Genomic DNA, 27,549 nt, shown 5'->3' on the forward strand with positions numbered 1-27,549 from the left:
CTTCTACTTTGTAAAAACTTCTCATATGCTAACTTTTTCTCCCTTACTACTCTCTTTACATCATCATTCCACCAATCGCTCCTCTTCCCTCCTGCACCCACTTTCCTGTAACCACAAACTTCTGCTGAACACTCTAACACTACATTTTTAAACCTACCCCATACCTCTTCGACCCCATTGCCTATGCTCTCATTAGCCCATCTATCCTCCAATAGCTGTTTATATCTTACCCTAACTGCCTCCTCTTTTAGTTTATAAACCTTTACCTCTCTCTTCCCTGATGCTTCTATTCTCCTTGTATCCCATCTACCTTTTACTCTCAGTGTAGCTACAACTAGAAAGTGATCTGATATATCTGTGGCCCCTCTATAAACATGTACATCCTGAAGTCTACTCAACAGTCTTTTATCTACCAATACATAATCCAACAAACTACTGTCATTTCGCCCTACATCATATCGTGTATACTTATTTATCCTCTTTTTCTTAAAATATGTATTACCTATAACTAAACCCCTTTCTATACAAAGTTCAATCAAAGGGCTCCCATTATCATTTACACCTGGCACCCCAAACTTACCTACCACACCCTCTCTAAAAGTTTCTCCTACTTTAGCATTCAAGTCCCCTACCACAATTACTCTCTCACTTGGTTCAAAGGCTCCTATACATTCACTTAACATCTCCCAAAATCTCTCTCTCTCCTCTGCATTCCTCTCTTCTCCAGGTGCATACACGCTTATTATGACCCACTTCTCGCATCCAACCTTTACTTTAATCCACATAATTCTTGAATTTACACATTCATATTCTCTTTTCTCCTTCCATAACTGATCATTTAACATTACTGCTACCCCTTCCTTTGCTCTAACTCTCTCAGATACTCCAGATTTAATCCCATTTATTTCCCCCCATTGAAACTCTCCTACCCCCTTCAGCTTTGTTTCGCTTAGGGCCAGGACATCCAACTTCTTTTCATTCATAACATCAGCAATCATCTGTTTCTTGTCATCCGCACTACATCCACGCACATTTAAGCAACCCAGTTTTATAAAGTTTTTCTTCTTCTCTTTTTTAGTAATTGTATACAGGAGAAGGGGTTACTAGCCCATTGCTCCCGGCATTTTAGTCGCCTCATACGACACGCATGGCTTACGGAGGAAAGATTCTTTTCCACTTCCCCATGGACAATAGAAGAAATAAAAAGAACAAGAGCTATTTAGAAAAAGGAGAAAAACCTAGATGTATGTATATATATATATGCATGTGCGTGTCTATGAAGTGTGACCAAAGTGTAAGTAGGAGTAGCAAGATATCCCTGTTATCTTAGCGTGTTTATGAGACAGAAAAAGAAACCAGCAATCCTACCATCATGCAAAACAGTTACAGGTTTTTGTTTCACAGTCATCTGGCAGGACGGTAGTACTTCCCTGGGTGGTTGCTGTCTACCAACCTACTACCTATATATATATATATATAATGTGAGTAGTCACCAAAGCGCTTGGAATTTCTCTATTCTTTCAGAGTGGTTGTTTTGCATATATATATATATATATATATATATATATATATATGTATATATGTATAATTATATATGTATATATATATATATATATATTATAGGTAGTAGGTTGGTAGACAGCAACCGCCCAGGGAGGTACTACCGTCCTGCCAAGTGAGTGTAAAACGAAAGCCTGTAATTGTTTTACATGATGGTAGGATTGCTGGTGTCCTTTTTTCTGTCTCATGAACATGCAAGTTTTCAGGTACGTCTTGCTACTTCTACTTACACTTAGGTCCCACTACACATACATGTACAAGCACATATATACACACCCCTCTGGGTTTTCTTCTATTTTCTTTCTAGTTCTTATTCTTGTTTATTTCCTCTTATCTCCATGGGGAAGTGGAACAGAATTCTTCCTCCGTAAGCCATGCGTGTTGTAAGAGGCGACTAAAATGCCGGGAGCAAGGGGCTAGTAACCTCTTCTCCTGTATATATTACTAAATGTAAAAGGAGAAACTTTCGTTTTTCCTTTTGGGCCACCCCGCCTCGGTGGGATACGGCCGGTGTGTTGAAAGAAAGAAAGAATATATATATATATATATATATATATATATATATCTGTCTCATGAACATGCAAGTTTTCAGGTACGTCTTGCTACTTCTACTTACACTTAGGTCCCACTACACATACATGTACAAGCACATATATACACACCCCTCTGGGTTTTCTTCTATTTTCTTTCTAGTTCTTATTCTTGTTTATTTCCTCTTATCTCCATGGGGAAGTGGAACAGAATTCTTCCTCTGTAAGCCATGCGTGTTGTAAGAGGCGACTAAAATGCCGGGAGCAAGGGGCTAGTAACCTCTTCTCCTGTATATATTACTAAATGTAAAAGGAGAAACTTTCGTTTTTCCTTTTGGGCCACCCCGCCTCGGTGGGATACGGCCGGTGTGTTGAAAGAAAGAAGAAGATATATATATCCTAGGTAGTAGGTTGGTAGACAGCAACCACCCAGGGAGGTACTACCGTCCTGCCAAGTGAGTGTAAAACGAAAGCCTGTAATTGTTTTACATGATGGTAGGATTGCTGGTGTCCATTTTTCTGTCTCATGAACATGCAAGATTTCAGGTACGTCTTGCTACTTCTACTTACACTTAGGTAACACTACACATACATGTACAAGCATATATATACATACCCCTCTGGGTTTTCTTCTATTTTGTTTCTAGTTCTTGTTCTTGTTTATTTCTTCTTATCTCCATGGGGACGTGGAACAGAATTCTTCCTCCGTAAGCCATGCGTGTTGTAAGAGGCGACTAAAATGCCGGGAGCAAGGGGCTAGTAACCCCTTCTGCTGTATATATTACTAAATGTAAAAGGAGAAACTTTTGTTTTTCCTTTTGGGCCACCCCGCCTCGGTGGGATACGGCCGGTGTGTTGAAAGAAAGAAAAAAGGAGAAACTTTTGTTTTTCCTTTTGGGCCACCCCGCCTCGGTGGGATACGGCCGGTGTGTTGAAAGAAAGAAAGATATATATATATATATATATATATATATATATATTTTTTTATTTTTATTTTTTTTTTTATTATCACACTGGCCGATTCCCACCAAGGCAGGGTGGCCCGAAAAAGAAAAACTTTCACCATCATTCACTCCATCACTGTCTTGCCAGAAGGGTGCTTTACACTACAGTTTTTAAACTGCAACATTAACACCCGTCCTTCAGAGTGCAGGCACTGTACTTCCCATCTCCAGGACTCAAGTCCGGCCTGCCGGTTTCCCTGAATCCCTTCATAAATGTTACTTTGCTCACACTCCAACAGCACGTCAAGTATTAAAAACCATTTGTCTCCATTCACTCCTATCAAACACGCTCACGCATGCCTGCTGGAAGTCCAAGCCCCTCGCACACAAAACCTCCTTTACCCCCTCCCTCCAACCCTTCCTAGGCCGACCCCTACCCCGCCTTCCTTCCACTACAGACTGATACACTCTTGAAGTTATTCTGTTTCGCTCCATTCTCTCTACATGTCCGAACCACCTCAACAACCCTTCCTCAGCCCTCTGGACAACAGTTTTGGTAATCCCGCACCTCCTCCTAACTTCCAAACTACGAATTCTCTGCATTATATTCACACCACACATTGCCCTCAGACATGACATCTCCACTGCCTCCAGCCTTCTCCTCGCTGCAACATTCATCACCCATGCTTCACACCCATATAAGAGCGTTGGTAAAACTATACTCTCATACATTCCCCTCTTTGCCTCCAAGGACAAAGTTCTCTGTCTCCACAGACTCCTAAGTGCACCACTCACTCTTTTTCCCTCATCAATTCTATGATTCACCTCATCTTTCATAGACCCATCCGCTGACACGTCCACTCCCAAATATCTGAATACGTTCACCTCCTCCATACTCTCTCCCTCCAATCTGATATTCAATCTTTCATCACCTAATCTTTTTGTTATCCTCATAACCTTACTCTTTCCTGTATTCACCTTTAATTTTCTTCTTTTGCACACCCCACCAAATTCATCCACCAATCTCTGCAGCTTCTCTTCAGAATCTCCCAAGAGCACAGTGTCATCAGCAAAGAGCAGCTGTGACAACTCCCACCCTGTGTGTGATTTTTTATCTTTTAACTCCACGCCTCTTGCCAAGACCCTCGCATTTACTTCTCTTACAACCCCATCTATAAATATATTAAACAACCACGGTGACATCACACATCCTTGTCTAAGGCCTACTTTTACTGGGAAAAAATTTCCCTCTTTTCTACATACTCTAACTTGAGCCTCACTATCCTCGTAAAAACTCTTCACTGCTTTCAGTAACCTACCTCCTACACCATACACTTGCAACATCTGCCACATTGCCCCCCTATCCACCCTGTCATACGCCTTTTCCAAATCCATAAATGCCACAAAGACCTCTTTAGCCTTATCTAAATACTGTTCACTTATATGTTTCACTGTAAACACCTGGTCCACACACCCCCTACCTTTCCTAAAGCCTCCTTGTTCATCTGCTATCCTATTCTCTGCCTATGAACCAAAGCCCATATAGATTGACATGTTGGTTATACAGTAGTTACTGGTAGTTAGAAAATAGTGTTGAAATGTGATATCCCTCTAGAGGAATTATATGTGCACCTCAGACAAGACAGTGTTTCTTTTTCGGGTCACCCTACCTTGGTGGAAGAGGGCCAGCGTGTTAAAAAAAACAAACAGAATATTCCTTTGAATATATGTACAGGGCTATTAAATGCTGAGGTACTGAGACAGGACTGATGCTTGGCAAGTGATTGTCTGATCTGTATGTGGAAATGCACTTGAAAATCATCAGAGATATAATAAAGTTAATGTTTAAAGGAGAAACTGTTATGAGACTGTGGAACATGTATGCTTCATTTAAATGCTCTTAGAGATGAGCTGTCTCCTGTATTCACAGGGATTATGTTCCAAGACCTACCGTGGGTACCCGAAACAGTTAAAGTTAAATTGATAAATTACACACAGTAAGTGAAGAATTATCACTTTTTCACTGATGGGAATCACTTCATGGCTTCTCTGAAACCACGGAAACCGAACCCACAGATACAGGGGTTCTATTGTACTGTAAGATTTACTGATACAAGTGAATGGACATTGATCTTATTATGAGAAACTGTTTCTTTTATCTAATTTGTATTTTTTGTCAGGTCATTCCAATGGCAATTTGGAAGATGGTGAAGCTGCAGTCAACTGTGGAGCATCATTTATTACCCACCTGTTCAATGCCATGTTGCCAGTGAGTCACTTTTCTTTTTAGACATTTGGGAAGGATGGTAGGCAAAAATATAAAGAAAATTATCACTAAACAAGCCTTTATTATACATAACTTTTCACTCAGTCAGAGCTTTGTCACTTTAAAGAATTGCCATATATGAGAAGTACAGTGTCTGCACTCTGAAGGAGTGGAGATATGTTGCAGTTTTTGAACTGTAGTATCAACAAGCCTCTGGCAAGACAGTGATAGAGTGAGTGATGATGAAAGTGTTTCTTCTTTTTTAGGTCACCCAGCCTTGGTAGGAAATGGCCAGTGTTTTAAAAAAATAATATATTTTGTCTTATTAGAGAGGAAGAGGGAGAGAAGAAGGATTAGATGGAAGAGTGACAAGGTGTGAGACAAGATAAATATAGTTTTTATGTACTATGTTTATTAGATTTTTCTACCCAGTGGTAGGATTGCCAGATGTGGACCAATATTGAGCATCTCTTGTTTCTGTTCTATAGGGTTAGAACTCTTCATTGCAACAGTCTCCCAAGCATTTCATTCTATAAAGAATAAAATGAGCAATTCTATGGCTGGAACAATTTACAACTAGCCCACAAATATGAAATGTAAACTAGATGAATACAGTGGACCCCCGCCTTAGGAACGCATCGCATTACATTAAATCTGCCATACAAAGCATTTGAATGCAAAAATTTTGCCTCGCCTCACGATAAAAAACTCGCCTTACGTGATTCGTCCGTAACGCGTCCCACGTGTGGCCTCAGCTGCCCGTGGGTGCCAGTGTTTACAAGCCAACCAGTGCAGTCGCATCCATGCATACATTCGGTACATTTCACCTCATCCCAGTGTTTTTTGTGCTTATAACGAAAATAAGTCACCATGGGCCCCAAGAAAGCTTCTAGTGCCAACCCTGTGGTAAAAAGGGTGAGAATTAGTATGGAAACTAAGAAAGATTTTGAAGGGTTAGGGGCTAACCCTGAGAAGCCTATGCCAGTTGTGGAATCCATTGGGCCTGCTTCAGAGATTAAGGAAATGTGTGCAAAGTGGGTTGAAGTGCAAACCTTTATGGATGAAAATCACCCTAACACGGCTATTGCAAGCCGTGCTGGTGACTTACAATGACAATGTTGTGGCCCATTTTAGGCAGATCTTAAAGGAACAGGAGGTACAGAGCTCTATGAACAGATTTGTTGTGCGACAGAGGTCCAGTGACTCTCAAGCTGGTCCTAGTGGCATTAAAAGAAGGGAAGTAACCCTGGAAAAGGACTTGCTACCTCAAGTCCTAATGGAAGGGGATTTCCCTTCTAAACAATAACTTCCACACTCTCCCCTCCTCCCATCCCATCAATCATCACCAGATCTTCAGTAAAGGTAAGTGTCATGTATTCTATTCTTAGTAGAGTAGTAATTGTGCATGTCTTCTTCAGTTTGTGTGTATTAAAATTAATATTTCATGTGGTAAAAAAGTTTTTTTTCATACCTTGGGGTGTCTTGCATGGATTAATTTGATTTTCATTATTTATTATGGGGAAAATTAATTCGCCTTACGATAATTTCGGCTTAGGATGAACTCTCAGGAATGGATTAATATCGTAAGGCGGGGGTCCACTGTATTCAGTCAGTCTTGGATGATTAAGAATCCAGGAAATACTAAGACATCATCTATTTTATAGTTAGAATTTATGAGTTGTTAACTTCTTCCCAAATGAAATGTCTTGTAAATGCTTGTCTTTATGTTGTATGTATGTCATCGACTAACGATGAGAAAAAATCGAATGAATACAAATTATTGTAAAATAAAAATTCGTGAGGTATACAATAATCGTACAAGTGCAGAACAGTAAACAATGCGGTATGAAAGTGCCCAGTGAGTCTGTTGTATTTGTTATTGTTTGTTGTTGAACTGCATGGTGGTAGGAGGTCCTCCTTACAATTTTTGCCTTGTAAACATTTATTCCTGATTTAATCCTGTTGCAATAAGTGTTGAAAGTGTACCATGCACCCTTGATGTCTGTGGCTACAAAAACAGAAAAAGTGTGACATTAGAAATAAAACTAGAAGTTTTAAAGAGGCTTGTTTATATCAACTAGCCTATGATAAAATTGGCTTCGTTATGTCATTTTGCTTAAAGTCACAGTTAACAAGACCCTATTGATGACTTGTGAAGGCTTACTCAGCCCTGTAACAACTTCAGACAGTATTACCAAGGCTGGCTCCTCCTCAGGAAAATTAATGAATAGAAAAAGAAATAATAATTCACAAAGATAAACGCTTTATTATTTAGTAATGCAAAGATAAAACATTGAAACATGAAGGTGTATCCTATTTGAAAGAAAAATGAAAAATGAAATGAAAAAATGACATTTGAATTCAACGCTATTATGTACAGTTATGCTGGGGTGTCTGGTGGAGGTTGACACAGTCTTGTAGAAATTGTAGCCATTGCTGATGATGGGGGGGGGGCACAAGTGTTGGTGACAACCCAACGGCTAGTTCTTCAGAGTCTATAGCCTTGAATAGTCAGTCCAGATGACAGGAAAGCAGGTCCTTTACCACTACAAAGATGAGGGGTTGTTGTTTGCTGTCGCCTACAGTTAATCAGGTAGGTAGATCAAAAAGTGACGTCTCCGGACTTTTGCAAAAGTCCTTCTCCTTCAACACTTCTCGTTGGTTGGCATGTGACCCGATCTGTCTTTCCAAGCTGGAAAGAGAGACAGGTTACCCACTGCTTAAGAAATCACTCTCCATGATAAGTGTAAGATACTTAAAAAAGGTGGTGATTATCTTAAAAGTCTCATGTGGAGCTTAAAACTGAAAGGACTAAGTTTATTATTGTTCAAAAGTGAAGCTTTCAACCAATATCCACTAGAATAGGAGCAGGCTTTTACTTAGTTGTGCTGGGAGCTGTGAGTCGAGTGATTACTGTTTGGCCGGAGCCCCACACGTCACCTTTCGGGGTGGGGAGAAAGGAGGGAGGGATAGCGGGAGCTAGACTTACCCTACCTTAACAAGCAGCCGGCAATCAAACTATCGTTACCATATACTCGCTCGCTACTCCTATCTGTTGAACTTTTCCCTCACATACTGTATGTATATATACAGTTTTGCTTGTCACTGTGATACCTTGTGCAGGTTACTCATCATTCTCCTGCATGTTTACCTTCACTGAGCCTAAACATTCAGACAGCCAAGGCAAATACATCAACCACAGGTGCGCCTTGACTTAACCCCTTGACTGTCGCAACCCCAAATCCTGAGGTGTCTCCTGATGTCGTAAAATTTCAAAAAAAAAAAAAAAAATCTTATGAAATGATAAAGAATCTTTTCCCGATTGTAATGACACCAAAAGAATGAAATTTGATGGAAAACTGATGGAATTACACTTTCGCGAAGTTAGCGACCTTGGTGATATTTACGAATCGGTGATTTTGCCCACTTTGAGCCCTATTTTCGGCTAATTCCATTGTTCCAGTCGACCAAACTCATAGCTATTTCTTTAGAACTCCATTTTTTCTATCGATTGAGCACAAGAAACTGCCCATTTACCGATTTCAACTACCCAATAACATTGTCAGAAATTTGCAATTTGGCCAATTTCAAGAAAATTAAAAAAATGACAATTTCAAAATAAGGTCCAGAATGAACAATGCAGACATTCCTGGCTCTAAAATAACATTTCCTTTGTTCATCAGTCACGTCTCCAGGCCCCTCTGATATTACTCTTTCTTTCTATTTTGAATTTTTATTCAAACAAAAAATAGAAGATTTACTGTTATGCAGACTACTGTAGCACTGTAATAATTGTATAAATAATGTCAACCCATTCATGACCGCATATTAGAATGGCTACTTGGACATTTATTGGAAAATGACATCATTTGTTTACTTTTGAACATCGGCAAAAATCAAACATTTCCCCTACTTTGAGCTCAATATCAAGGTTCTTTTCATAGTAAAATCAATCAAAATCACCTCTATTTCTATAATATATTTACCATTCTATCAAATAAGACCAAGAAAACGAGAATACAACCATAAATACTATACAAAAATAGACCACAATGTCGGCATTTTAATTAACCCTTTGGGGGTCACCAGGCCCTCTCAGAGACTTGTTCTCAGGGTCTCCAAAATTTAAAAAAAAAAATTTTTTTTTCTTATGAAAAGATAGAGAATCTTTTCCCGATCATAATGACACCAAAAGTATGAAACTTGATGGAAAACTTAAGGAATTATGCTCTTGCGAAGTTAGCGGTCTCGATGATGTTTATGTATCGGCGATTTTGCCCACTTTGAGCCCTATTTTCGGCCAATTCCAGTGTACTAGTTGACAAAAATCATAACTATTTTGCTAGAACTCTGATTTTTCTATTGAATGAGTACAAGAAACCACCCATTTACTGATTTCAACTATCCAATAAAGTGGTCAGAATTTATCAATTTTGCCAATTTCACACAAATTTCAAAAGATGCCAATTTCCAAATAGTGTCCAGAATAAACAAGAAAGACATTCCTGGCACTAAAATAACATTTCCTCTGTTCATTAGTCATGTCCCCAGGCCCCTCTTACATTTCTTTTGCTTTCCACTTTGATTTTTTATTCTCACAAAAAAAAATAAGATTTACTGTTATGCAGACTACTGCATTAGTGTAGAAATGGTATAAATAATATCGGCGCACTTGTGAAAGAATATTAGACTCGCCAGTTGACGTGTATTGGACGCTTAGCATGATTTGTTTACTTTTGAACTTTGGTAAAAATCGAACATTTTTGCTACTTTGAGCTCAATTTCAAGGTACTTTTCATTGTAAAACCAGTCAAAACCATCTCAATTTCTGTAATATGTCTTCCATTCTATAAAATGAGACCAAGAAAACTAGAATACAACAACAAATACCATACGAAAATACAGTGCAAAGTCGCTGTTTTAATCCAAAAACACGGTCAAAGTTTTTTTTTCTCATTACGCACTGTGTGCTGCAGGATTTTTATTTTTATACTGCACACACTGACCACATAGACCCATTCTTTCATATGTAGGCCTACCAGCTTTCTCTTGCTAGATTTGAGGGCGCTAGAATTTATGTGTACTAGTATGTCAAAAACCCTGGTGCGTAAACCGTACTAGTATGGCCGAAACCCCCAAAGGGTTAAAAAAAGAAATGGTCAGTTTTTTTTTTCTCGTTATGCACTGAGTGCTGCAGGATTTTTTTTATATGGTGCACACTGACCACACAGACACATTCTCTCACATGTGGGCCTACCAGCTTTTTACTGCTTGATTTGAAGCCGCTAGAATTTATGAGTATATATACGTCAAAAACGGTGGCTCGTAAGATGTATGTATACGACCAAAACAGTCAAAGGGTTAACTATGGTTCAGCTTATGATATTTCAACTTTATGATGGTGCAAAATTATTTGTTTATTTGTTATTTAGTGACAGTAGTTATTTATTTACTTATTTATTTAGCATATATTCATATTCGACTTAGGACATTTTCAACTTATGATGAGTTTGTTGGAACGTAGCCCCATCGTAAGTCAAGAAGCATCTGTAGTCATTATTTCTCATGAGGCACAAAACTATTGTAGCTACTGTTGATCATTTATAAAATTTTTAGACATCTTAGATTTGAACTAAGTCAATGGCTGAGCACTATTTTAACTTGAGGAGAATTGGATTGAATGTCAGTTCAAAACAAATTATTGTAGGTTACTAATATATGATAGTGTTTCATTTGCATACAATTCATGTGGAATTTTTCACTAAGAAAAGTGGAACTCTTGTGCTCACATGCAAAGGAGGAGCTGGTCATTAGGTATTACTTAAGAGTGCCATTCTCATACTGCCAGGTTGAGCTTGGAATTTGTGGGAAAGAGGAGCTGGTCATTAGGTGTCACATACATGAGCCATAAACATTATAAGGGTTTGAACTTTGAATGCAAAAAACTAAATTTCCTTTGCAAGACTTAGACTACCTTGTGCATGAATATTTATAGACCTTCCTCGTGCATAAATATTGCACAAGTACACACTCCATGCTTACTATTGTCAGAACTTATCTGCTTTTTTTCTTGCCTCAGTCATCTAATTAGGAATTTTTCTATAAAAGACTTGCTGTAACTTTTGTAATTTATTTTCATGGATAAAATGAAAATGTAATGATGTTGCTGCCTTTATTACCTAAGTCTTTATTGCAAAACTTTGTTAAACATATTAATATGAAGTTTTAACCAAATTTAGTGTTAAAAAATTTAATGATGTTCTGTGTTGTATTTTTTTACATCTGCAATACTTTTTTTGATTCCTTTTTATACTACTTTCTTTTAATGCATTTTATTATTATAAGCAAATACTAAACATACATATTTAAATTATGGCCATCATTAGCAGAAAAATTTGAAATTTAGATTTATTCTTTTTTGGGTCACCCTGCCTCGGTGGGAGACGGCTGACTTGTTAAAAAAAAACAAAAAAAAATTAATAGTATAGAAAAAAAGACAAGTACCTGTAAATAAATATAAGGGCAAAATTATGTAAGAACATTACTGTGTACATTAACACAATCCTAAATCAAATGATTGATCTCTTACAGTTCCATCATCGTGATCCTGGGTTGGTTGGGTTGCTTACCAGTCGCCTTATTTGTAAGCCTGTTCACTACGGGATCATCGCTGATGGGATACACACCCATCCAGCTGCACTCAGGATTGCCCATCGCACACACCCAGAAGGTCTGAGACTCCTCTGTGGGATTTTTTCATGAATTTACATTTTCATCCGTTTCATTTTTTTCACTTAAACTTTTGGGCACAATACAAGAAACAAAATTTGACCTTAATATTAGATGTGTTCTCTGTAGAATGTGTATTGTGAGAGTTAGACAGAGGGAAGCTTGTGACACTAAGTGGCAGGCAATAGACTATATTTTTTTTTTTTTTTTCAACAAGTCGGCCGTCTCCCACCGAGGCAGGGTGACCCAAAAAAGAAAGAAAATCCCCAAAAAGAAAATACTTTCATCATCATTCAACACTTTCACCACACTTGCACATTATCACTGTTTTTGCAGAGGTGCTCAGAATACAACAGTCTAGAAGCATACACATATAAAGATACACAACATATCCCTCCAAACTGCCAATATCCCAAACCCCTCCTTTAAAGTGCAGGCATTGTACTTCCCATTTCCAGGACTCAAGTCCGACTATATGAAAATAACCGGTTTCCCTGAATCCCTTCACTAAATATTACCCTGCTCACACTCCAACAGATCGTCAGGTCCCAAGTACCATTCGTCTCCATTCACTCCTATCTAACACGCTCACGCACGCTTGCTGGAAGTCCAAGCCCCTTACCCACAAAACCTCCTTTACCCCCTCTCTCCAACCCTTTCGAGGACGACCCCTACCCCGCCTTCCTTCCCCTATAGATTTATATGCTTTCCATGTCATTCTACTTTGATCCATTCTCTCTAAATGACCAAACCACCTCAACAACCCCTCTTCTGCCCTCTGACTAATACTTTTATTAACTCCACACCTTCTCCTAATTTCCACACTCCGAATTTTCTGCATAATATTTACACCACACATTGCCCTTAAACAGGACATCTCCACTGCCTCCAACCGTCTCCTCGCTGCTGCATTTACCACCCAAGCTTCACACCCATATAAGAGTGTTGGTACTACTATACTTTCATACATTCCCTTCTTTGCCTCCATAGATAACGTTTTTTGACTCCACATATACCTCAACGCACCACTCACCTTTTTTCCCTCATCAATTCTATGATTAACCTCATCCTTCATAAATCCATCCGCCGACACGTCAACTCCCAAGTATCTGAAAACATTCACTTCTTCCATACTCCTCCTCCCCAATTTGATATCCAATTTTTCTTTATCTAAATCATTTGACACCCTCATCACCTTACTCTTTTCTATGTTCACTTTCAACTTTCTACCTTTACACACATTCCCAAACTCATCCACTAACCTTTGCAATTTTTCTTTAGAATCTCCCATAAGCACAGTATCATCAGCAAAAAGTAACTGTGTCAATTCCCATTTTGAATTTGATTCCCCATAATTTAATCCCACCCCTCTCCCAAACACCCTAGCATTTACTTCCTTAACAACCCCATCTATAAATATATTAAACAACCATGGTGACATTACACATCCCTGTCTAAGACCTACTTTTACCGGGAAATAGTCTCCCTCTCTTCTACACACCTTAACCTGAGCCTCACTATCTTCATAAAAACTCTTTACAGCATTTAATAACTTACCACCTATTCCATATACTTGCAACATCTGCCACATTGCTCCTCTATCCACTCTATCATATGCCTTTTCTAAATCCATAAATGCAATAAAAACTTCCCTACCTTTATCTAAATACTGTTCACATATATGCTTCAATGTAAACACTTGATCTACACATCCCCTACCCACTCTGAAACCTCCTTGCTCATCCGCAATCCTACATTCTGTCTTACCTCTAATTCTTTCAATTATAACCCTACCGTACACTTTTCCTGGTATACTCAGTAAGCTTATTCCTCTATAATTTTTACAGTCTCTTTTGTCCCCTTTCCCTTTATATAAAGGGACTATACATGCTCTCCGCCAATCCCTAGGTACCTTCCCCTCTTTCATACATTTATTGAACAAAAGTACCAACCACTCCAACACTATATCCCCCCCTGCTTTTAACATTTCTGTCATGATCCCATCAGTACCAGCTGCTTTACCCCCTTTCATTTTACGTAATGCCTCACGTACCTCCCCCACACTTACATTCTGCTCTTCTTCACTCCTAAAAGATGGTATACCTCCCTGACCAGTGCATGAAATTACTGCCTCTGTTTCTTCCTTAACATTTAAAAGTTCCTCAAAATATTCTCGCCATCTACCTAATACCTCCATCTATCATGTGGGAGTTCGATACGTGGATTAGGGTAGAAATACTCACGTAGGCTGTTATACGTATAATTACTGATATGTGGACAGAGCCCGCAGCCGTACCTATCTCCTTGGCTACACTCGTAAAACTGACCAGGCGGCTGGCCAGTACCCCGTAGTGGGTGTTTTGAAATAGTGTCAGCTCAGCACAATATGAACGACCGTGACTCAAGACGGTTGGTCGTTGAGTCAACGGACAGGTTACTGGTAACTGGTTACTGGTAACTGGTTACTACTACTGAGAGCTCGGAACTGCTGATGCCGTAAGATCCTTTGTGGGCTTAGCAGGTTTTTATAGAGCTTTCATTGCCAATTTTTCTTCCATAGCTGCTCCTCTAACTGAGTTGCTTAAGAAAGATGCTCCTTTTGTTTGGACCTTCCGTCAAGAAAGAGCATTCCAAACTCTAAAAGAAAAGCTAACTTCTGCTCCAATTTTGAAATTTCCAGATTTTTCTAAGCCTTTCTATCTGACAACTGACGCTAGTTCAATTGGCATAGGTGCCGTACTAGCTCAGAAGACCGATGGCAAGTACAACGCAGTTGCATTTGCTAGCCGAGTCCTTACAAAGGCTGAACGTAATTATACAGTAACTGAGCAAGAAGCTTTAGCAATAGTATGGTCTTTAAAGCACTTCCGAGACATTATTTATCAGTACTCTGTTCATGTCTTGACAGATCATGCTCCACTGATACCCTTATTCCAGAACAAACAACCTACTGGAAGGTTAGCTAGATGGACCTTGACTATCCAAGAGTTCAATCCCACCGCTGCCACCATTTATCACATCTCCCCATCTACTAACTCCCCTACTCTGTTTTTAACTGACAAATCCATATTTTCCCTTGGCTTTCTTAACTTGTTTAACTCACTCCAAAATTTTTTCTTATTTTCATTAAAATTTCTTGACAGTGCCTCTCCCACTCTATCATCTGCTCTCCTTTTGCACTCTCTCACCACTCTCTTTACCTTTCTTTTACTCTCCATATATTCTGCTCTTCTTATAACACTTCTGCTTTGTAAAAACCTCTCATAAGCTACCTTTTTCTCTTTTATCACACCCTTTACTTCATCATTCCACCAATCACTCCTCTTTCCTCCTGCACCCACCCTCCTATAACCACAAACTTCTGCCCCACATTCTAATACTGCATTTTTAAAACTATTCCAACCCTCTTCAACCCCCCCATTACTCATCTTTGCACTATCCCACCTTTCTGCCAATAGTCGCTTATATCTCGCCCGAACTTCCTCCTCCCTTAGTTTATACACTTTCACCTCCCTCTTACTTGTTGTTGCCACCTTCGTCTTTTCCCATCTACCTCTTACTCTAACTGTAGCTACAACTAAATAATGATCCGATATATCAGTTGCCCCTCTATAAACATGTACATCCTGGAGCCTACCCATCAACCTTTTATCCACCAATACATAATCTAATAAACTACTTTCATTACGTGCTACATCATACCTTGTATATTTATTTATCCTCTTTTTCATAAAATATGTATTACTTATTACCAAATTTCTTTCTACACATAGCTCAATTAAAGGCTCCCCATTTACATTTACCCCTGGCACCCCAAATTTACCTACTACTCCCTCCATAACATTTTTACCCACTTTAGCATTGAAATCTCCAACCACCATTACTCTCACACTTGATTCAAAACTCCCCACGCATTCACTCAACATTTCCCAAAATCTCTCTCTCTCCTCTACACTTCTCTCTTCTCCAGGTGCATACACGCTTATTATAACCCACTTTTCACATCCAATCTTTATTTTACTCCACATAATCCTTGAATTAATACATTTATAGTCCCTCTTTTCCTGCCATAGCTTATCCTTCAACATTATTGCTACTCCTTCTTTAGCTCTAACTCTATTTGAAACCCCTGACCTAATCCCATTTATTCCTCTCCACTGAAACTCTCCCACCCCCTTCAGCTTTGTTTCACTTAAAGCCAGGACATCCAGCTTCTTCTCATTCATAACATCCACAATCATCTCTTTCTTATCATCTGCACAACATCCACGCACATTCAGACTTCCCACTTTGACAATTTTCTTCTTCTTATTCTTTTTAGTAATCTTTACAGGAAAAGGGGTTACTAGCCCATTGTTCCCGGCATTTTAGTTGACTTTTACAACACGCATGGCTCACGGAGGAAAGATTCTTATTCCACTTCCCCATGGATATAAAAGGAAAATTAATAAGACCAAGAACTATTAAGATAAAATCAAAGAAAACTCAGATGAGTGTGTATGAATAAATGTGTATATGTATGTGTAGTGTGACCTAAGTGTAAGTAGAAGTAGCAAGACGTACCTGTAATCTTGCATATTTATGAGACAGACAAAAGACATCAGCAATCCTACCATCATGTAAAACAATTACAGGCTTTCGTTTTACACTCACTTGGCAGGACGGTAGTACCTCCCTGGGTGGTTGCTGTCTACCAACCTACTACTATATTTATGAATTTAAAAAAGAAGATATGATAAGGTGTACAGGGGAGCAGTATGGGAGATTTTATAAATACAGGGAATAGGTGGTAGGTTACTAAAAGCAGTGAAGAGTTTTCATAAAGATAGGCTCAGGTTAGGCTATGTAGGAGAGAGAGGATTATTTCTCAGTTAGTACAGGACTCAGAGAAGGATGCATTATGTCACCATTGTTATTGAACATATTTATAGATGGGGTAGTAAAAAAAAAGAAAAGTGGAAACCAGGGTGTTGAGGAGAGATGTAGGATTGAAAGATGATGGATCTAATTCACAGTTGCTTTTTGCCAGTGGCACAGTTCTTTTGGGGAGGGTATGGAAAAGGTGGAAATTAAAAGCGAAGGACCAAAGTGATAATAGTAACAAAAAAATCTAGGCAGTGAAGACTGAATATCAGATTAGAGGGAGGAAGTGGATGTATGTAGATAACTTGGGTGGACATAGCAGATGGGTCTCTGAAAGATGAGGTGAACCATTAATAGATGAGGGGAAAACAAGGTAGGACGTGTGTTGAGGTCTCTATGGAAGAAGTAAGTTTATCTATGAAGGCAGAAAAGGAAATATATCAGAGTATAGTAGTAGTAGTACCAACACTTACATGGACATAAGGCATGGGCTTTGAATGTTGCAACGAGGAGGAGACTAGAGACAGTGGAGATGTCATGTTTGAGAGTAATGTGTGGTGTGAATATCATATGGAGAATTCAGAGTGTAGAAATTAAAAGGTGATGTGGGGTCATCAAGGTTATAATTCTGAGAGTTGAGGTGAGGTTGTTGAGGTGGTTTGGACTTGTAGAGAGGATGGAATGGGATAGGATAACAGAGTGTACATAAATCTTGGGTGGAAGGTAGGAGGGGTAGAGGTTGTCCCAGGATTAATTTCAGGGAGGAGGATAAAAGAGACCAAGTTTTAGGGGCTTGAGCATCCAGCAAGCTTGTGTGAGCACGTTAGATAGGAGTGAATAGAGACAAGTGGTGTTTTAATAAACTTGCTGTTGGGGTGTATACCTCGAGAGGACTTTGGGGGGGTCAGCGTCCCCACAGCCCGGTCTGTGACCAGGCCTTGCGGTGGATCAGGGCTTGCTCAGCCAGGCTGTCACTGCTGGGTGTGAGTAAAGTAACAATGATGAATGGATTCAGGTAAAACTAGTTAGCTGGATTTGGAGTTCTGGAAGTAAGGGCAGTGCCTTCACTCTGAAGGAGGAGGAATGGGCATATTGCAGTCAGGGTAATCAGACTGTGATGTCATCACTGTCTGGCAAGACAGTAATTGAATGAATACTGGTGAATGTATTCCTTTGGGTCACCCTGCCCTTGGTGGGAGATGGCTGTTGAGGTAAAAAAAAAAAAATATTCAAATACATGCAGTGGAACCCAGGATTTTGTCCGGTGTGGATATCGTACAATTCGGATTTTGACCACTTTTTTGGGCGAAATTTTACCCTGGGTTTCGTACCTCCGCTCAGAAATCATTCTTATCAGATGCGTCTGCCTGCCCGGGACGCAGCCGCTCACATGTACATGATTCAGTCTGCCTCTGTCACTTGTTCAGTGAGCAATACTCTGCACGTTCATCCCAAACATTTCGTAATAGTCCATTGTTTTTTGCGCTTGTTTATTGAGTGCATCTGTGAAATAAGCCACCATGGGGCTTTGTGTCTTGGGGGAAGTCCATGGGGTTGGATGTGAGTGACCAGATTGTGGAAGAGTTGGTGGAGCTAACCACTGAAAAGCTGCAAGACCTTCATCTGGAACTGCAACAGATTGCAGCTGAGGAAATTGCTTTAGAGGAGGAGGAAGAGAGAGAGGTAGGGGAGAATGCGCCTTTTTCAGTGATTAAGGACAATTGTGCAAAGTGGAGTGAGGTGCAAAGTTTTCTGGAGAATTATCCACTCTAACAAAACTGTTGCAAGCCTTGTCTGCAACATGTTCAATGACAATGCCTTTTCTCATTTTAGGCAAATCTTAGAGACGCCAGAAACAGAGCTGTCTGGACACACTTTTTGTGCAACAGGGGTCCAGTGACTCTCAAGCTGGTCCTAGTGCCAATAAAAGACAAAGAAGGGAAGTAACCCCGGATAGGGCTTTGATACCTGAAGTCCTTAATGGAGGGGGATTTCCCTTCCAAACAATAACCTCTCCTCCCTCTCCCCTCCTCGCCTTCTTTCACACATCAACAAATGGTGTGTATGTAATACTAATTTAAATGTTCATTTATCCATTAAAATTAGTCATTTATATTTATTTCTCATTGTTTTCTGTATGTAAAACTATAGTTATTCTCTATAAAATGTATTTTTTTTTTTAATATTTTTGGGTATCTGGAACAGATTAATTGGATTTACATTATTTCTCATGGGAAATATTACTTTGGTTTTCGTCCATTTTGGATTTTGACCGATCCTTCTGGAACGGATTAAGGATGAAAACCGCAGTTCCACTGTACATATTTATTTAGATAATATTCTGTTTTAATAAAATATAAAAGAAAAAAATTTTTGTGTGAAATACCATAGTAGGCACAGCTTCAGGGAGACTTAAACTAAGATGAAACTACATTACTTAATACTAAGAAATACTGTACGTGGGCTTAGAGCTTACTAGTTAAGTAAGAAGTACTGACAGGCGAGTTAAAATAAATGAAAAAAATGGTGAATAATATTCTTTAATTATGTGAGAGTCAAAAATCAGTAATTGAATGAGTAGGAAAATATTCATGATACAACAGAATAATAGGCAGTAGTAACAATATTGATATAATAAAGGTTGAAGATAGTCAGCAAATCAAAATTAAGGATCAGGATTAAAGAAAGACATGGATACACGTTATATATAATAAGATTTGAATTAATTTAATATCAAAATTATTTAAATAATTTTATTCCATATCTCTGACTTTTATAGTAGTAGGTTGATAGACAGCAACCACCCAGGGAAGTACTACCGTCCTGCCAGATGACTGTGAAACAGAAACCTGTAACTGTTTTGCATGATGGTAGGATTGCTGGTTTCTTTTTCTGTCTCATAAACACGCTAGATAACAGGGATATCTTGCTACTCCTACTTACACTTTGGTCACACTGCACAGACACACATGCATATATATATACATACATCTAGGTTTTTCTTCTTTTTCTAAATAGCTCTTGTTCTTCTTTATTTCTTCTATTGTCCATGGGGAAGTGGAAAAGAATCTTTCCTCCGTAATCCATGCGTGTCGTATGAGGCGACTAAAATGCTGGGAGCAATGGGCTAGTAACCCCTTCTCCTGTAAACATTTACTAAAAAAGAGAAGAAGAAAAACTTTATAAAACTGGGATGCTTGAATGTGCGTGGATGTAGTGCGGATGACAAGAAACAGATGATTGCTGATGTTATGAATGAAAAGAAGTTGGATGTCCTGGCCCTAAGCGAAACAAAGCTGAAGGGGGTAGGGGAGTTTCGGTGGGGGAAAATAAATGGGATTAAATCTGGAGTATCTGAGAGAGTTAGAGCAAAGGAAGGGGTAGCAGTAATGTTGAAGGATCAGTTATGGAAGGAGAAAAGAGAATATGAATGTGTAAATTCAAGAATTATGTGGATTAAAGTAAAGGTTGCATGCAAAAAATGGGTCATAATAAGCGTGTATGCACCTGGAGAAGAGAGGAATGCAGAGGAGAGAGAGAGATTTTGGGAGATGTTAAGTGAATGTATAGGAGCCTTTGAACCAAGTGAGAGAATAATTGTGGTAGGGGACCTGAATGCTAAAGTAGGAGAAACTTTTAGAGAGGGTGTGGTAGGTAAGTTTGGGGTGCCAGGTGTAAATAATAATGGGAGCCCTTTGATTGAACTTTGTATAGAAAGGGGTTTAGTTATAGGTAATACATATTTTAAGAAAAAGAGGATAAATAAGTATACAAGATATGATGTAGGGTGAAATGACAGTAGTTTGTTGGATTATGTATCGGTAGATAAAAGACTGTTGAGTAGACTTCAGAATGTACATGTTTATAGAGGGGCCACAGATATATCAGATCACTTTCTAGTTGTAGCTACACTGAGAGTAAAAGGTAGATGGGATACAAGGAGAATAGAAGCATCAGGGAAGAGAGAGGTGAAGGTTTATAAACTAAAAGAGGAGGCAGTTAGGGTAAGATACAAACAGCTATTGGAGGATAGATGGGCTAATGAGAGCATAGGCAATGGGGTCGAAGAGGTATGGGGTAGGTTTAAAAATGTAGTGTTAGAGTGTTCAGCAGAAGTTTGTGGTTACAGGAAAGTGGGTGCGGGAGGGAAGAGGAGCGATTGGTGGAATGATGATGTAAAGAGAGTAGTAAGGGAGAAAAAGTTAGCATATGAGAAGTTTTTACAAAGTAGAAGTGATGCAAGGAGGGAAGAGTATATGGAGAAAAAGAGAGAGGTTAAGAGAGTGGTGAAGCAATGTAAAAAGAGAGCAAATGAGAGAGTGGGTGAGATGTTATCAATAAATTTTGTTGAAAATAAGAAAAAGTTTTGGAGTGAGATTAACAAGTTAAGAAAGCCTAGAGAACAAATGGATTTATCAGTTAAAAATAGGAGAGGAGAGTTAAAGGTATTGGGAAGATGGAGGGAATATTTTGAGGAATTGTTAAATGTTGATGAAGATAGGGAAGCTGTGATTTCGTGTATAGGGCAAGGAGGAATAACATCTTGTAGGAGTGAGGAAGAGCCAGTTGTGAGTGTGGGGGAAGTTCGTGAGGCAGTAGGTAAAATGAAAGGGGGTAAGGCAGCTGGGATTGATGGGATAAGATAGAAATGTTAAAAGCAGGTGGGGATATAGTTTTGGAGTGGTTGGTGCAATTAATTAATAAATGCATGGAAGAGGGTAAGGTACCTAGGGATTGGCAGAGAGCATGCATAGTTCCTTTGTATAAAGGCAAAGGGGACAAAAGAGAGTGCAAAAATTATAGGGAGATAAGTCCTCCGTAAGCCATGCGTGTCGTATGAGGCGACTAAAATGCCGGGAGCAATGGGCTAGTAACCCCTTCTCCTGTATACAATTACTAAAAAAAGAGAAGAAGAAAAACTTTATAAAACTGGGTTGCTTAAATGTGCGTGGATGTAGTGCGGATGACAAGAAACAGATTGCTGATGTTATGAATGAAAAGAAGTTGGATGTCCTGGCCCTAAGCGAAACAAAGCTGAAGGGGGTAGGAGAGTTTCAGTGGGGGGAAATAAATGGGATTAAATCTGGAGTATCTGAGAGAGTTAGAGCAAAGGAAGGGGTAGCAGTAATGTTAAATGATCAGTTATGGAAGGAGAAAAGAGAATATGAATGTGTAAATTCAAGAATTATGTGGATTAAAGTAAAGGTTGGATGCGAGAAGTGGGTCACACTTCACAGACACGCACATGCATATATATATATACATACATCTAGGTTTTTCTCCTTTTTCTAAATAGCTCTTGTTCTTTTTTATTTCTTCTATTGTCCATGGGGAAGTGGAAAAGAATCTTTCCTCCGTAAGCCATGCGTGTTGTATGAGGCGACTAAAATGCCGGGAGCAATGGGCTAGTAACCCCTTCTCCTGTATACATTTACTAAAAAAGAGAAGAAGAAAAACTTTATAAAACTGGGATGCTTAAATGTGCGTGGATGTAGTGCGGATGACAAGAAACAGATGATTGCTGATGTTATGAATGAAAAGAAGTTGGATGTCCTGGCTCTAAGCGAAACAAAGCTGAAGGGGGTAGGAGAGTTTCAGTGGGGGGAAATAAATGGGATTAAATCTGGAGTATCTGAGAGAGTTAGAGCAAAGGAAGGGGTAGCAGTAATGTTAAATGATCAGTTATGGAAGGAGAAAAGAGAATATGAATGTGTAAATTCAAGAATTATGTGGATTAAAGTAAAGGTTGGATGCGAGAAGTGGGTCATAATAAGCGTGTATGCACCTGGAGAAGAGAGGAATGCAGAGGAGAGAGAGAGATTTTGGGAGATGTTAAGTGAATGTATAGGAGCCTTTGAACCAAGTGAGAGAGTAATTGTGGTAGGGGACCTGAATGCTAAAGTAGGAGAAACTTTTAGAGAGGGTGTGGTAGGTAAGTTTGGGGTGCCAGGTGTAAATGATAATGGGAGCCCTCAATTGTAGGCAAATTACTAGAGTCAATTATAGCTGAGATTATAAGAAGCCATCTCGATAAGCATAGCTTGATTAATGATACTCAGCATGGATTCACAAGAGGCCGGTCTTGTCTAACTAATTTATTAACTTTCTTCAGTAAAGCTTTTGAGGCTGTTGACCACAATAAAGAATTTGATATTATTTACTTAGATTTTAGTAAGGCTTTTGATAGAGTTCCGCACCATAGACTGTTAAAGAAAGTGGCAGCCCATGGCATTGGGGGAAAAGTGCTCTCGTGGATCGAGTCATGGCTCACTGACAGGAAGCAGAGAGTGTCCATAAATGGGGTTAAATCCGAGTGGGGATCTGTAACAAGTGGCGTTCCACAGGGATCAGTCTTGGGCCCGTTGTTGTTTATAATATATATCAATGATCTTGATGAGGGAATTACTAGTGATATGAGCAAATTCGCCGATGACACAAAGATAGGTAGGATAATTGATTCAAACGTAGATGTTAGGGAACTTCAGGAGGATTTAAACAAACTCTATTCTTGGTCAGAAAAGTGGCAGATGCAGTTCAATGTAGATAAGTGCAAGGTTCTGAAGCTTGGGAGTGCCCATAACCCTAGTACTTATAAATTAAATGATGTAGAACTTAGCCATACAGATTGCGAAAAGGACTTGGGGGTTATGGTGAGCAGCAACCTTAAACCAAGACAGCAATGCCTAAGCGTACGTAATAAGGCAAATAGATTACTGGGATTTATATCAAGAAGTGTAAGCAACAGAAGTCCAGAGGTCATACTGCAGCTTTATACATCATTAGTAAGGCCTCACCTTGATTATGCAGCTCAGTTCTGGTCTCCGTATTACAAAATGGACATAAATTCGTTAGAAAACATTCAGCGTAGGATGACTAAATTAATACATAGCATCAGAAATCTTCCTTATGAAGAAAGATTGAAGACTCTTAAGTTACATTCACTTGTTAGACGAAGAATGAGGGGAGACCTGATCGAAGTGTATAAGTGGAAGATAGGTATTAATAAAGGGGATATTAATAAGGTCTTGAGGATGTCTCTCCAAGAGAGAACCCGCAGTAATGGATTTAAATTAGATAAGTTTAGATTTAGAAAGGACATAGGAAAGTATTGGTTTGGAAATAGGGTAGTTGATGAGTGGAACAGTCTACCTAGTTGGGTTATTGAGGCTAGGACTTTGGGTAGTTTCAAATCTAGGTTGGATAAGTACATGAGTGGGAAGGGTTGGATTTGAGTGGGACTTTCACATCAGAGCTTATTTCTTGGGTAGCATTGAAAATTGGGTTGGGTAAATGTTTTGTTAGTGGGATGAATTGTAAAGGACCTGCCTAGTATGGGCCAGCAGGCCTCCTGCAGTGTTCCTCCTTTCTTATGTTCTTATGTTCTTATGAACTTTGTATAGAAAGGGGTTTAGTTATAGGTAATACATATTTTAAGAAAAAGAGGATAAATAAGTATACACGATATGATGTAGGGCGAAATGACAGTAGTTTGTTGGATTATGTATTGGTAGATAAAAGACTGTTGAGTAGACTTCAGGATGTACATGTTTATAGAGGGGCCACAGATATATCAGATCACTTTCTAGTTGTAGCTACACTGAGAGTAAAAGGTAGATGGGATACAAGGAGAATAGAAGCATCAGGGAAGAGAGAGGTGAAGGTTTATAAACTAAAAGAGGAGGCAGTTAGGGTAAGATATAAGCAGCTATTGGAGGATAGATGGGCTAATGAGAGCATAGGCAATGGGGTCGAAGAGGTATGGGGTAGGTTTAAAAATGTAGTGTTAGAGTGTTCAGCAGAAGTTTGTGGTTACAGGAAAGTGGGTGCAGGAGGGAAGAGGAGCGATTGGTGGAATGATGATGTAAAGAGAGTAGTAAGGGAGAAAAAGTTAGCATATGAGAAGTTTTTACAAAGTAGAAGTGATGCAAGGAGGGAAGAGTATATGGAGAAAAAGAGAGAGGTTAAGAGAGTGGTGAAGCAATGTAAAAAGAGAGCAAATGAGAGAGTGGGTGAGATGTTATCAACAAATTTTGTTGAAAATAAGAAAAAGTTTTGGAGTGAGATTAACAAGTTAAGAAAGCCTAGAGAACAAATGGATTTGTCAGTTAAAAATAGGAGAGGAGAGTTATTAAATGGAGAGTTAGAGGTATTGGGAAGATGGAGGGAATATTTTGAGGAATTGTTAAATGTTGATGAAGATAGGGAAGCTGTGATTTCATGTATAGGGCAAGGAGGAATAACATCTTGTAGGAGTGAGGAAGAGCCAGTTGTGAGTGTGGGGGAAGTTCGTGAGGCAGTAGGTAAAATGAAAGGGGGTAAGGCAGCCGGGATTGATGGGATAAAGATAGAAATGTTAAAAGCAGGTGGGGATATAGTTTTGGAGTGGTTGGTGCAATTATTTAATAAATGTATGGAAGAGGGTAAGGTACCTAGTGATTGGCAGAGAGCATGCATAGTTCCTTTGTATAAAGGCAAAGGGGATAAAAGAGAGTGCAAAAATTATAGGGGGATAAGTCTGGTTTTTAATACTTGACGTGCTGTTGGAGTGTGAGCAAAGTAACATTTATGAAGGGATTCAGGGAAACCGGCAGGCCGGACTTGAGTCCTGGAGATGGGAAGTACAGTGCCTGCACTCTGAAGGAGGGGTGTTAATGTTGCAGTTTAAAAACTGTAGTGTAAAGCACCCTTCTGGCAAGACAGTGATGGAGTGAATGATGGTGAAAGTTTTTCTTTTTCGGGCCACCCTGCCTTGGTGGGAATCGGCCGGTGTGATAATAATAATAATAAAGTCTGTTGAGTGTACCTGGTAAAGTGTATGGTAGAGTTATAATTGAAAGAATTAAGAGTAAGACGGAGAATAGGATAGCAGATGAACAAGGAGGCTTTAGGAAAGGTAGGGGGTGTGTGGACCAGGTGTTTACAGTGAAACATATAAGTGAACAGTATTTAGATAAGGCTAAAGAGGTCTTTGTGGCATTTATGGATTTGGAAAAGGCGTATGACAGGGTGGATAGGGGGGTAATGTGGCAGATGTTGCAAGTGTATGGTGTAGGAGGTAGGTTACTGAAAGCAGTGAAGAGTTTTTACGAGGATAGTGAGGCTCAAGTTAGAGTATGTAGGAAAGAGGGAAATTTTTTCCCAGTAAAAGTAGGCCTTAGACAAGGATGTGTGATGTCACCGTGGTTGTTTAATATATTTATAGATGGGGTTGTAAGAGAAGTAAATGCGAGGGTCTTGGCAAGAGGCGTGGAGTTAAAAGATAAAGAATCACACACAAAGTGGGAGTTGTCACAGCTGCTCTTTGCTGATGACACTGTGCTTTTGGGAGATTCTGAAGAGAAGCTGCAGAGATTGGTGGATGAATTTGGTAGGGTGTGCAAAAGAAGAAAATTAAAGGTGAATACCGGAAAGAGTAAGGTTATGAGGATAACAAAAAGATTAGGTGATGAAAGATTGAATATCAGATTGGAGGGAGAGAGTATGGAGGAGGTGAACGTATTCAGATATTTGGGAGTGGACGTGTCAGCGGATGGGTCTATGAAAGATGAGGTGAATCATAGAATTGATGAGGGAAAAAGAGTGAGTGGTGCACTTAGGAGTCTGTGGAGACAAAGAACTTTGTCCTTAGAGGCAAAGAGGGGAATGTATGAGAGTATAGTTTTACCAACGCTCTTATATGGGTGTGAAGCGTGGGTGATGAATGTTGCAGCGAGGAGAAGGCTGGAGGCAATGGAGATGTCATGTCTGAGGGCAATGTGTGGTGTGAATATAATGCAGAGAATTCGTAGTTTGGAAGTTAGGAGGAGGTGCGGGATTACCAAAACTGTTATCCAGAGGGCTGAGGAAGGGTTGTTGAGGTGGTTCGGACATGTAGAGAGAATGGAGCGAAACAGAATGACTTCAAGAGTGTATCAGTCTGTAGTGGAAGGAAGGCGGGGTAGGGGTCGGCCTAGGAAGGGTTGGAGGGAGGGGGTAAAGGAGGTTTTGTGTGCGAGGGGCTTGGACTTCCAGCAGGCATGCGTGAGCATGTTTGATAGGAGTGAATGGAGACAAATGGTTTTTAATACTTGACGTGCTGTTGGAGTGTGAGCAAAGTAACATTTATGAAGGGATTCAGGGAAACCGGCAGGCCGGACTTGAGTCCTGGAGATGGGAAGTACAGTGCCTGCACTCTGAAGGAGGGGTGTTAATGTTGCAGTTTGGAAACTGTAGTGTAAAGCACCCTTCTGGCAAGACAGTGATGGAGTGAATGATGGTGAAAGTTTTTCTTTTTCGGGCCACCCTGCCTTGGTGGGAATCGGCCGGTGTGATAATAAAAATAAAAAAAAAAGTCTGTTGAGTATACCTGGTAAAGTGTATGGTAGAGTTATTATTGAAAGAATTAAGAGTAAGATGGAGAATAGGATAGCAGATGAACAAGGAGGTTTTAGGAAAGGTAGGGGGTGTGTGGACCAGGTGTTTACAGTGAAACATATAAGTGAACAGTATTTAGATAAGGCTAAAGAGGTCTTTGTGGCATTTATGGATTTGGAAAAGGTGTATGACAGGGTGGATAGGGGGGCAATGTGGCAGATGTTGCAGGTGTATGGTGTAGGAGGTAGGTTACTGAAAGCAGTGAAGAGTTTTTACGAGGATAGTGAGGCTCAAGTTAGAGTAT

The 27,549-nt window shown here is 39.5% G+C and overlaps 1 protein-coding gene across 5 annotated transcripts in view; it reads left to right on the plus strand.

Moving 5' to 3' along the window:
• The window catches only part of LOC138851927 (N-acetylglucosamine-6-phosphate deacetylase-like), a 30,834-nt gene extending 18,687 nt beyond the window's left edge, over positions 1–12,147 (plus strand). For 4 of the 5 annotated variants that reach the window (XM_070081478.1, XM_070081480.1, XM_070081477.1 and 1 more), the window contains exons 6-7: positions 5,215–5,303; positions 11,892–12,147. In XM_070081478.1, coding sequence (XP_069937579.1) covers positions 5,215–5,303; positions 11,892–12,062 — 260 coding nt within the window. In that variant the 3' untranslated portion in view covers positions 12,063–12,147. The remainder of the gene's footprint in view (positions 1–5,214; positions 5,304–11,891) is intronic. The other variant, XM_070081476.1, reaches the window with a different exon arrangement.
• Positions 12,148–27,549: the final 15,402 nt, after the last annotated feature.

This window comes from Cherax quadricarinatus, unplaced genomic scaffold (genome assembly GCF_038502225.1).
Source record: "Cherax quadricarinatus isolate ZL_2023a unplaced genomic scaffold, ASM3850222v1 Contig2848, whole genome shotgun sequence".
Classification (NCBI taxonomy): domain Eukaryota; kingdom Metazoa; phylum Arthropoda; class Malacostraca; order Decapoda; family Parastacidae; genus Cherax; species Cherax quadricarinatus.